The sequence below is a fragment of the Limanda limanda genome, chromosome 5 (assembly GCF_963576545.1).
Source record: "Limanda limanda chromosome 5, fLimLim1.1, whole genome shotgun sequence".
Classification (NCBI taxonomy): Eukaryota; Metazoa; Chordata; class Actinopteri; order Pleuronectiformes; family Pleuronectidae; genus Limanda; species Limanda limanda.
This window is the reverse complement of record NC_083640.1, coordinates 21928246-21941078: the sequence shown is the minus strand read 5'-3', so window position 1 is coordinate 21941078 and position 12833 is coordinate 21928246. Positions and strand designations below refer to the sequence as shown.

Here is a 12833-nt window from a genome sequence, read left to right as displayed (position 1 = left end):
AGAAGAGAAATGTGAATACGCAGAGACAAGGGGGCACTGCAGTGTATCTGCTCATTAGGCGGCCGACGCTGTAATTCAGTGAGCGAGCAGCTCTGCAATCAGGGGCCTATTCATTAGCATGGGGGGCCCGCTTTCATCTGCAACCACTTGAGGCTGCCAATCACCGAGGCGGACGCATGACAGGATGAAAAAAACCGAGGGGACTTGAACGCTCGGGGATGCTTGTGCTCGGAGAGAGGGAGACATGTCTAAATGCTGCCTTAAGCTTTGGAATCTGAGGGGGACTCTAATGGGGGAGAAATATGGGTTTTTACAGTGTAGTGCTGGCAGGTGGCCCAAACTATGTCAGTCTGATAATCATCTCTCTGCTTAGCATGAAGACAGCTTTTGTTCTACGGTTTCACAAGGAGCTGCATCGCTTTCCCGCAGGTTTCCTCCTGATTGAATTGATTGAAAGTGATTGATTAGAAGAAAGTTTAATTTAGAGGTAAAGTTTGGAGAAGGAGTTCTCCCTCAGTCTTCTTCTACACCCTCAGATGCTGTGATCTCAAGTCCTTTTATTATTTAAACACAAAAAAAGTTTAGATCCACACTCAAAAACACACGTACATGTGTTCAAAGATAAGACAATGATGCAGACAGAGAAACTCATATTGGTCCAGTCATGTTTTTAACTCAAATTAAATATTTGTGTTCATTTAGTTTTAATTGATAAGGTTTATAACCAGTAAATGAAACAATCTAGTATTGTTCCACCTGTATCCTCCAACAGATAGATCCTGATTCAGGGAAATGTTCTTAAATTAGGAATAGACGAGATTGATACCAATGATACGTTTGTATGACAAAAAAATTATCAGAAATTGAGCTTGATGTGGAGAAACATGGGACCTAACCTGTTTCCTGGATGCACCAGCAGCCCTCTGGAGAACCACAATGGGGAAAGTGCTGTTGGGTGGAAAACAAATAAGCTAGTGGGCCGGCGTAGGATAATATGGGGTCATTTGGAAGAGTTACGTATACACAGCATGCTGCACTATAACCATGCAACCTCTACTTTTAAACATTCACTGGACTCAAACTGACCAAAAGGGGATACATCTGTCAACAATGTGAGGACACTGCTTATTTGTTCGAAGTGTTGAAATACAAATGCTGGAAAACAAGGTAGCGAAGCAAGAATGTTCAGCAGCTGGAACTAAAATAAATAAAGAAACTGTAAAGATCATTGCAAGAAGAAGGAAGGAGAAAAGATGTCACCAATATGAGCAACAGGAAACAAAGACGAGTAGAATTCAATGACAGTAACTGCAGGAGGTCCTGCTGGCTCACATTTTAAAAGGATATAAAAGAAATACAGGTCTCTCAGACTTTACTTTAGGTGTTTTTCTCTGAGTGCCAGTGGTGTAAATGTGACCAGGATTGTAAAAGTGCATGATTGTTGCACACTCAAAGAATTTACTTCTGCGCTAAAACGAGGGAGAGACAGAGAGACAGATTGATCCAGTTTGGAAAATCCCGATCTAACGATATCCTTTAACCCGTTCACTCTTCCCATCACGGCGGCTTAAGTGCTGTCAATCAATGCAACAACTGTAGATGATCTGTGTTAAAAGGCCTCATAAAAGGCAACAGACGGCCCAATCAATGGCTGCGCTGTGAGGGAAAACCTCCATAATGGTTCTCCCAGCAGGATTGATCAGGTTTCCTGTTCAGCACAGAAGGTAAATTGGAGATGATGTGTAGGTTGGTGGCAGGACATTGTTCTCAATAACAGGTCACTAGACACAGGTACCTGACCTCTGACACTTAGCACTTAGACTTAGCAATCGGTCGGTGTAAAAGTAGTGTTCTAAAATATCACTTTTGTCTGCAATGCTCCGTCGCATGCACACACACGCACACAGACAGACACACACGCACACACACTCTCTCTCTCTCTCTCTCTCTCTCTCTCTCTCTCTCTCTCTCTCTCTCTCTCTCTCTCTCTCTCTCTCTAAGCGAAATCGTAGAGACAAGACCTTAACCTATAACCATAACCTAACATTAAAACATGTCTTCTCCTTGATATATAACGCTTTCCCTTATGAGGAATTGATTTTTGTCCCCATGAGGACAAGTCCCCAAAATGTGACAGAAATATTAACACTCACCCACACACACACACACACACACAAACACACCCGCCTGCTTTCTCCGCATCAGTAAACCAACCCGACCCTTGTTTCGTTACAGTTCTGATACATTTTATTAAACCGTATATTTACAATGTACAATCACTGAATTGTTTCATTTCCAGACACATTTAAAAGTGCTTTTTAAAAAGTGAAGTTTTGTTCTGCAATAAATAAGTTGTTTCCAATTTTTCTGACAACAACACAACAACAAACGACAGTGAGGCTGCAAACGTGCTCATCATCAACTCAAGACAAAGAGACAAAATACTGAGGTTTTACTGTAATACTCTTACAACGCTCCCTTTTTCGTCTTTTTTGAAAGCTCATATTGCAGCAACATAATTAAAACACCTTGAATGATTGAGTCAACAAATTGAAATAAATCCTGACCTGATGCAGTGTTTTGTGTCCAGCCACAAAAAAAGTGAAAACAAAATGAGTGGTCGTCCTTTCTTTCCTGCGTTGTTGGACGTTTCTTCCGTTACCACAATCTTCTGTCTTTAGAAGACACGTTTAGCTTTTCAGTCTCACGACGAAGAATCCGACTGATTGAAAGCAGATTGTCCTGCTGCTCCCAAAACATTTACATTTTATTTTTTTTCACAATATCATCGGAGTGGTGGAGACGTGGGCCCGGGGTGTCAGCGGCTTATGGGAAGCTGTGGTAACGAGATGGATGGATGGGTCAAGTGGCCCGGAGCAGCGAGGACAGAGAAGGGATGAGCTGTACAAACAAGAGAAGAGAGTTAGTGAGGCAGTGAGAGCACGGTACTAATAACACAGTCAGAATCCACATCTTTTAAAACTACAGTAAATATAGTGGCAAACTTGAGGCTTCAGCATTTATCACAAAGTCCATTCAAGACAAGACACTATTTCTGTGTCATTCAAAATGAGAAATTAAGCATTTTCCTCAGGGCTCCTCAGTCTGTCCAACACATGACTTCAGAATCTCATTTTAAAAGGGAAAAGGGGTAAAAATGTATAAAAATACCCTCAATTTAAACTGTTATGTGTCACTCTGTATAAATCAGGAAGCGATAAAACACTTTCTGGTTCCCAAAATGTAGGTTGAGAGGCAGAAATTCTCAGTAATGGCATCAACAACACAGGAATTTGGAAGGAAATGGGAAATAAATCATATGAAATTTGGTCAAACTTGTGTAATTTACGGTGATATTCTGCAGAAGCTACAAAGTAATAACTAAAGACCTTGAGCAAAAGTAAAAGTGTTTGTTTTTACTGGACTGTAGTTGAAGAATATGACGTCTCCGACCAAACCTGAAGTTCCCTTTAAGTGCGTTGCTGCTCCATCAAGTCTCTGATTGTGCTGAGACTGGAGCTTCCTACAACACGACCTCACTGCTTAACCCCTCGTATAATTCTGAGTTAAGTAAAAGTATTTATTCAGATGAGCTCCACCTCTACAGCTGCAACATTAAAGTATATGAATTCATCGATGACTATAATACAGGAGGATAATATACACTATTCAGAATAAGCAGTATTTTTACTTACTTGGTACTATATTTTGATTTACATACTTTTATACTTTTACAAGAGCAAAATCTCCACCTAACTTGTAACCATGTGGTATTTCTTTACATCAAGGGTTTGACATGAAGTTCCTTTAATTACTTTACTGAACAAATGCAACATTTTATAAATATTTTATAATGATTATAATGCATAATGATTTTATAGGTTGTAGATACAGTATTTTATCTTTTCATTCTATAGTTCTCTGGGAGAACCAATAAGTATTTTATTAATAGGCTACATGATTCACAAAACATTGTAGATCCTGGGCTGTATTAGCACTTCATGTAAAGTCTGAGTCTGTAAAGTAAAAGCTTTCACATAAATGTAGAAAAGACAAAAACAAAAGTTGAGTACCTCAAATTTCTACTCAAGCTAATTTACCAGTTTTCCATAACTGTATATGTTGTAAACAAATTATGCTTTAGATCAGTTTTTAGGTAATGTATTATTAAAAGCCTTTCATCAGAGCATTTGAAGCAGGAAAAAGAGGAGGGGACACTCACCGTCCAGATATCCGTGCAGAGCGAGTAGATGTGGTCGGTCCGGGCTGCTGAACTGGGAGTAGTGGAGGTCGTCTGGCAGCGATGGAGGCATCCTGGACAGGGGAGCGCTCTGAGAGAAACTGTTGTGAGGCGGCTGCTTTTTGTGTCGTGCCCGGCAGTTCTGAAACCAAACCTGGGAGGTATTACAGATAACGTGAACATTCAGGAAACAGGGTGGAAAAACTCTGCACTGACACTGTAGAGATGTATATTAGAGCTTCACTCTTGTTCTAATCACCCATTTGATTATTATTAAACACACTGAGGAGCCACGGGACAAGTATTTGTTGCTGGGTTGCTATTGACGACCAGTTCCAGGCACAAAGGACCTAACTGGTAAACTGAAAAAAGTTGGCAATGATTTTAATAACTTTTTACTTTTATTTTTAAATGCTGAATAATTCACCTGGTCTGGTCTTTAAGATCACGGGCAGGTAAATTCAGAAGGTCACAGATAGTCACATGTTTACTTTATCTTCTTTATTTTAACGGACCACTGAAGACGATTTCAACTTGTCGTGATAAATTCTGGAGGAAATTCTCCGGTTTTAAGAATTGAGCACAAAATGGCAGTTTACTACTTTAATTGCGAAATAATTTACTACATTTATGCTACTATGAGTAATTCTACTCCGTTACTTTTCGGTTAATATTGTAGTTTTTAATCCAGGATATTAATTTCAGATCTTAGTGACTTGCTATTTGCTGAACAAAATTGTTGATATGATATTATAACTAAAACAGAACATTAACTTGCTGCAAACGTAAAGTAATATAATAATACGTAAATGTATGAGTACTTAAGTGTTTACTCAGAGTATTTCACCACTGGGTGTAACTCATTTTACTAAATAAAAGAACATTGTATTCTGCATATAACTTGTCTTTGTGCTTCCATTTTTAGTAATTATCCTCTCAAACAAAGCAGCCAAATCAAATTATAACCTCTTGTTACAAGTTGCCTACAGGCAGCTCAATCAAAGCCTGATTTTCTCTTTTCAGAAACTGTGTCTCTCTTCTTTCCTGTTCCAAGTTAATTGTCTCAGAGCCCAGTTTCTTTGCAGCATGACATAATATAATCTTGCCTCATATTGTTTTATGATGTGTGATTGTGTCCGACCTGTATGACTCGTCTGCTCAGTCCCGTCATTTCTGCCAGTTTCTGTAAAGTTTGAGCGTCAGGGTTGTTGTCCTGAGCGAACTGATTCTGCATCACCTGAGAGGAAACACATGATAATTTAATAGCACTTGGAGGAAAGTAACTATGTACTTTTGTGTTTTATACTTCTATTCCAGTTTTTACCAGTCAAATAGTATACAATGGTATATTTTTACAACTTTAGTTACTTCACATATTTTTATTTACAAACCCAACACATACTTTAAATACAACTATAAAAACACAAAACTTCATTAAAAAAATAAACTTACTGCACATTAATAGATCAATTAATACATTTCTTGGTTAGTTATCACTTTGTAATCAGCAACTGTTTTGGTAACTGATGTAAAAAGTAATGCCTGGGAATATTTCACGGTTCCAGTTTGTTCAATTTGGACAATTTGTTGCTTTTTCTCATCCTATTTGAAAGTTGGAGCCGTTTCATTTTCTTATGTTTATAAAATAATCAATAAATACATTGATGGAGATGAGAAGGTAAATCCAAAATGCAAACAATCATCAGTTGTCACCCTTTATAACCATTAAAACTCAGCTGCATCTGAACAAGTTGTACATTCTACATTAACACCGACAAGTAATAAAATCCAATATCATTAGCTAGGGGACATTTCTCTGCATTGAGAACATACCTTAAGTGCATTTTCCAGTTTTCTATTTACCCATAATTAAGTATCAGTTTTACAATTGTACAGTGTGCGATCAGAACTTTGACCTTTTGTGCAGAATGTACCTGCAGCTGCTCGGCAGTGAAGGACGTACGCGCTCTCTTGGCTGGTTTTGGTTGACCGTCCTGATCGGAGGGCAGAGCTCCCTCCAGAGTCAGTCCTGTGCCTGAAGACAATCACAACAAGGTTTCTCATGTCACTTCACTCGGTAAGTAAAAACTTCAGTTAGCGCATTGTGAGGTTGCACAACACAACAGGCCGAGCTTATTACAGTTCCACAAAGTCTGTGTCATGAAACAAGCCACGCTAACTTAATTTAAATGTTTTCTTGCCAAGAACCGCACAGTCCAAAGTATTTATACCATTACGGCCGACATGTTCCTCACTGGAAACACAGCAGAAAGCTGAGTCTGCCACCAGAGCTGTTATTATCAGTGTGAAACATATAGTCCTCCATACGTTTCATTTATACCTCTGGCTTATATTTCTTTTTTTATTATTATTATTTTGTTAGATCACCCAAAACTTTCCTCTTTCTCCAAGTTCAATTAAAAATTACTTGATGTTTTAGCAAAGTCCATCGTCTAAAACAATCTCATCTTGTTTTTCAAACCCTCACATTATTCGTCTTGAATTCAAGAAGTTAACATATGTTGGTATTTCCTATTGAAAGAAAGGAAATGTGGATTTCTACTTTTGATGAGATGATGACGATACATCAGCTCAACAAAGAGCTGGGCTAAATCCTCAGAGACTAAATATGTGATGTTCTCAGACAGTTTGGAGCAAAGCTTCTTGAGAGCAGGGGCATCACAAGCCATTGCCTGGGGCCCTGAGGTGGAGGGGGCCCCAGAGAATGGCTGATTACGTTATTCCATAGCAATGACAATTTTCTAGAAGCCCCTTGAATTCCTTGATCAGTTCAGGAATCTGCAACAAAACCATCTTCGGAAACTCCTCGACGTCTCTTAAAATTTTCTACTCGACTATAATTCCTGCACTTGGGTCGTAATCCTTTAAAGGTTGGAATGATGTGGTTTGGGATCATGTGTTTCTTGAGGGGGCCGCTTGGTTCGATGTACGACCTTCCCACAGAGGAAATTCAAACTGCTCTCAGACGTGCTCTGAACTCGGCTGAATGTGAGAACCAAAATGTCCGAGTCAGTTGCTGCGGACGCTCTCCACAGTTTTTCCTGCCAGACGAGTTCAGTGCATGTGAGAATACAGCAGCAAAATGTCAGGAAAATTCAAAGCAGGCCAGTTGACGTGTTGATGACGTTTAACATTCAACAGAAGTAGAACCGGAAAAATTTAAAATCGTACAAATGAGGAGCAAGACATGTAGAAAACACTGAGGTAGATGTCAATTTGGAAAGACAACAACATCAGAGATAATTTTAGTGATGAAGGTTGATTTCAGTGTTGATGTGTAGATAACAAAAACACCTCCTCCACTTAGATGACCCCCCTCGCTTGAATATTCAGGACATTTTCCTGTTGTTGCTGAACACATCGGACCTGGAAAATCTCCTCCTGTGTTCTTCATATGTGAAAAGCAAAGTCCGGATAAAGTCTGGACCTTGCTCATGTCTGCAAAGGGCTTTAAAGAGAGCACTGTAGAGAACTGTCCGGTTCCTGGTGTGTGTATGTAAACTGATATGTATAGTGGGGGCCAATAGGGGCCCCTACGACAAATTTCCCCCCAGGGTCCCTCAGGAAGTTAATCAGGCCATGAAACGTGTATATTTTTCCTGAGTGGATCATCAGAGATGCATCTTGGATCGTGTCTGTTACCGTTCTCTGCAGCCCGGCGGAGGTTGTCCAGCATGATGTCGTAGTGGCTGCGGCACAACACCCGGCCCTCCACCAGGCCGAACTCCTCCCCGGTGGACAGCTGCCTCTTGCAGGAGAAACAGGCGAAACAGGCCAGGTGGTACACGCTGCCCCGGGCCCGCCTCACCCAGTCACTGGCGTACACCTGCCGGCCACACTGGCCGCATTTGGTGCCAAACCTACTGTGAGGGAAGAAGGAAACGTCAGGTGAAGGTCGGCTGCAGGTCACTGAGCTAAGTTTAAAGTCCTGGGCAGGAGCTTTTAAATACAAACAGTTACACAAACACATCTGTCTGAACTAATACACACACTCTCAACAATACAAACATGTTTACAGCCACAATAAGAACTCAAAGTCCACAATGCATGAGTTGTATTAGTCTGCAAACACATTTCACTGAGTGGTGTTGTTCAATTTTCCACCTGCACATTTCTGCTAAAAACATTGGCAGTTAGTTAGGCTTTGTATTCCTTTCATCTACTTTGTGTTTATTTTGAACAGTTGATATTTTTCCTGAACACATGCTGGTGTCTTAACTGAGCTAGAGGAAGCTTGCAGTTCCCTGTCAGATTGTTTGGAATTTTGATTCTCTGCCCTCTCTGATTCTCCTTTTATGCTCATTTTAACATTTCTACATGTTTGATATAATTTTGCATATTTTTATACATTTACTTCTGTCTACATTTAACCCTCTCTTTTTAGAATATATAGAATATCTGCAGAAGAGTGTTTTGCACAGGGATGGTCTCTTCATCAAAACAATGAACTGAAATACAGCAGCAGTTGTTTACAATTGTTTAATTCACAGCCAGAGGGTTCCCCATGTGAGCGCTTACGTTAATAAAGGAATTTTTACACTTTTATCTTCAAATTATTTTGATGATTTATGTTATCTCACTTAAGGTCCTTTAATTCAGTCAATTGCATAATAATAGAAAGACAAAGCTTAATTTGGGGAATGTGGTCAAAAAGAGGTTTTAGAGATTTTTCCTTTAAATACTTAAAGATTTAGTTGTTTATGTGTCTAATACAACTCAATGTTTTTTATTTACTCTTTAGACCAATGCTTGGCATAGACAACTTTCTAATAAAAAACAATATCTTCTTTAACTATGGTCCCCAAAACGTTTTAGCTCATAATCCCCACAGCTGTGGTGAACTGTGACTCCATAGCACAAGTTGCATGTGTCTATAAACTGTGATCAGCTCAACCAAAGCCTGACTTCTTCAATTATAGAAGATACTGCTATGTGCCTTTTTGCTAAAGAAAGTGTACAATTCTTCACTCCCTTCTTGGACTGATGTTTCCAGTATATTTCCCAGTAAACCATATCGTTTAAATTATTTTCTCAGAAACATACAGTTGCATTGGTTTGTATGTAGCTAGGAGGGGGGGTTTCACGGATGACAGTTTAGAGAGATTTTGGTAAATAACCAAATTAAAATGAAAAATCACAAGGTTGAATCGCAACAAGGGTCATGAAATTAGCTGATGCAGTTTATATTATACATAGGTAAATTGGAATCAGTCAAATGCATTGGTCTGATCTGGCTCAGTTTTAAGATCATGGTTGTGCGCGTGGCTTGTTTTATTACATTCTGCATGAACATAATTTTCACTGATAAAATCAGGATTCTCTTAATAAAGAAGTCCAACCTTGTTACTCTTGAGTTCAGAGTTGATGTTTAAAAGGGTGAAACTCAATCAGCTTTAAAAACATCCACAAAAACAAACCAATTACGTTTGAGGATTTATCACCTGGATCCAAAAAATACAAATCATCTCTACAGGTCATCGTTTTCCTTTCAAGCGAAACAGTCAATTATTTTACAATTTAAAACTGGAGCCAGATTTAAAGATAAAGTCTGTTATTTTCTGTTAAATAATAAGATATGATGGTTTTATGGAATTTAACTCTGTCTGCACATTTGAGGAATTCGGTGGGACATTAAAACAGAGATCATCAGTATTTGGAGATTTCAATATCACACATGTGGTTTATAATGACGTCCTGGTCACGTTTTTCATTTGTCTGTTTGTTTTCACCATAATTTTCTAATATTCTACTCTGCAAACGCATTTTTAATCATCTGCTGTAGTGAAACTCATAACCACAGAGGTTTTGTTCACGGACAGTTTATAATACATTTTTAAACTAAATGAAAACAATGTAATCGCCGAATTTATCAATTTAATTATGGTAATCGTCTAATTTAAATTGAACGTTATCCATAAGACGGTGACTCGTTTTTTAATTCTAGAAAAAATAAACAAATTAATTTTAGTAAACAATGACACATTTCTTCCATAGCCGTGTAAAGTGAGCTTCAAATTCATTCACCCTTTTTTTGTCTGATAAAAACTGAAGCAAAAATCATCTTGCAAGGTTTAAACTTTAAGCGTTAAATAATCATAATCAGCAGAAATAAAAGCAGCTCCAGAATAAAAGCGCTGTTACCTGAAATAATCCAGTTTGCAGTAGATTTCCTTGTTTTTAACGTAGCAGCTACTTTGTTGACGCAGAGACGCCCTGCACACGGAGCACTCCAGACAACCCAGGTGCCAGTTCAGGTTGTTGACCTGCGAGATGATGAAGAACACAATCACACAGAGAAGTCAGAGAGAAAGAAAGATAGAAAGAAAGAAAGACAGAAAACAGAAAGACGGAAAGAACGATTAAAAACACATCATACACATTATTACAAGAAAGAAAGAAAGTCCGAAAGAAAGAAATATTAAAACCCAATCATACACATCATCCAGATGTTAGAAGGAGAGAAGGAAAGAAGGAAAGGTTAAAAACACAATCATACAAATCACAAGAATCACAACAACCCGACCACTGACAATCACACACTCTCATCCAGATGTTTCACAGAAAGAAAGAAAGAAATTGGAAATAAAGGCCTGAGATCAAATTGAGGCAAAAATAAGGAACCGAATTAGGAGAATTTCGAATTTTTGAGAACGTAAATCTCCTGAAGCTTCGTGTATTTAATTCTTTCTGACAGTTTTAAAAATGCATATTTAACATGAACCCATTTAACACTGTTTGGGGCTCCTCACCTTCAGCAAGTACCGGTCGTGGATCTCCATGCCGCAGCTGGCGCACTGGTTCTTGGCGGCCGGAGGAGAGCAGAGGCAGGCGGCCTCCGACGGACTGGACTCCCCGGACTCCTTCTTCACCTCCGACTTAGACTGCGGACGAGAAAAGACCAAGAGTTTAGAGCAAAGACAGGACCCGTGTCTTCTTTTTTATTTTTCAAGTTGTGTTACAGGGGGGAAATAATTGTCCGTGAATTTTTTTTAGAAGATCCAGCCTAAGAAAAAAACTCTAATTTTAACGTCTGGAAAATCGTATATTTCCAGGCCTATACCTACATAATGATGTCATTTTAATTTTGCGTATACCCACGAATCTGCCCTGATAATTCAAACACACTAAATTTAATTGAACACTACGTTTAAAAGGTTGCAGTAGACTGTGTGAATCAAAATCTTAAATTAATCGAGCTTTGCTGGTTTTGCAATGATAAACTCCAGTGGATCCTCCTGATCAGACCTCCTGATCAGACCTCCTGATCAGACCTCCTGATCAGACCTCCTGGTCCCCGGGAGGAGAACTTCAGGAGCTGGGGAATCGAGTAAAACCTCAAACACACACACACACTGACAGACAAAGAAATCCCAAAAGGTTGCAAACCCAAAACTCGTCCAGATGTTTGTGACTCACCATGTTCGGGTCTTGCGCGTTGCCTATTTGGAGAGAAGATGGAGCTCGCTCTGCGCATTACGCATCTCTGCCCCAACCCACACTATATCCGGTCCAAAACAACGAATAACAGTTTCTCCTGCATTTAAACCCTGGCAACAAAAGACATTTTGATGCAATTAGAAGGAGGCAAAAAAAAAAAGAAGAAGCTATGTAAGATCGATCATTCCCCTTGTGCGCAATGGGAGGCTGCGGTGTTCCCGTGCAATCAGACGCGTGTGAAAAGAAAGGATGGCACCATATCTGCAATTAGCGGCGGATTGAAACGCTTCGCTTGATAAGAGCTTAGCCCGAGTGTCAATTTCATGTGTCAATCACGAAAAGGCAGCGGAGCCACCAAGCTAAGAGAAGAGCCAGGCGGCACATCCTAATTTCAATAGCTGTAAAAAATCGAAAATCGAAAAAATCTCCAAAGTGAAGAGGCTCAATTGGAGATCGGTCTATTCATAACAGACAATGCGAAGAAGCTGCAGCTGATCTTGAGGCATAAAGGAGCTTGATTGTCTCTTTCTGCTGATGGACCCATTTAAACACTCGAGGCTCCCCTGTGTGATTACAGCTGCATTCATAAAGTGCCAAAAATCTGCGTTTGGGTGGAAATCCTGCGCCCGTGTTGTCCTTCATTTGGTCCAAATTAACAGGAATGCAACATTATGTTAATCACCAGCTACGGTGTAAACATTGGAGGCAGTGGAATAACAAGAGGTGGCCTGTGGGAGTCAAAAAAACAAGACTTCGTACATGGAGAAGCTCCCAGAAGCAGCGAGAACATCGTCCAGTAAAAGTTTTTCCAGAACATCACAAGCAAAATATCCGGATAATTCCCTGGGACATGGTTGTTTTTCCTTGAATGACAGAGAGATGCATTCTCCTCCTTCTCTCGGTCTGCAAAATAATCCTCCTTCATTAACTTTCTGGAGCTGGGAATCAAACCAGTGGCACCAGCACCACCCTCCCAGTGCTGTTGGTCCGCTGTGGCTCCTTCTCCCCGCCTCGGCTCGAAGTTTACACCCAGTTGAATCAGACAGGATGTGATGCTGCAGCCACAGGACCAGCTCACCGGGGTTTCACCTCCAGACACAAGAATATTCAGGACACGATTCTATAAAATACATGA

General features: G+C 39.7%; 1 protein-coding gene across 1 annotated transcript; it reads right to left on the bottom strand.

Annotated features, from left to right (window-relative positions):
- Positions 1–2818: 2818 nt before the first annotated feature.
- On the bottom strand, positions 2819–11680 carry LOC133002159 (LIM/homeobox protein Lhx6-like). Its single transcript, XM_061071921.1, has 8 exons — positions 11648–11680; positions 11011–11142; positions 10403–10524; positions 7904–8124; positions 6175–6275; positions 5382–5477; positions 4223–4394; positions 2819–2901 (listed from the first exon to the last, which is right to left on the bottom strand). Exons 1-8 carry the CDS (start codon positions 11678–11680, stop codon positions 2819–2821), a joined length of 960 nt encoding a protein of 319 aa, XP_060927904.1.
- Between the last annotated feature and the right edge of the window lie 1153 nt (positions 11681–12833).

Bases quoted from the DNA above. Each gene is read 5' to 3' on its own strand.
- LOC133002159 (XM_061071921.1), bottom strand. From the start codon at position 11,680: ATGGTGAGTCACAAACATCTGGACGAGTTTTGG. The intron at 11,143-11,647 runs GTTTGCAACCTT...TCTCGTCCGCAG, and splicing joins AACATCTGGACGAGTTTTGG to TCTAAGTCGGAGGTGAAGAA. The intron at 5,478-6,174 runs GTACATTCTGCA...GTTTCCTCTCAG, and splicing joins TCACTGCCGAGCAGCTGCAG to GTGATGCAGAATCAGTTCGC.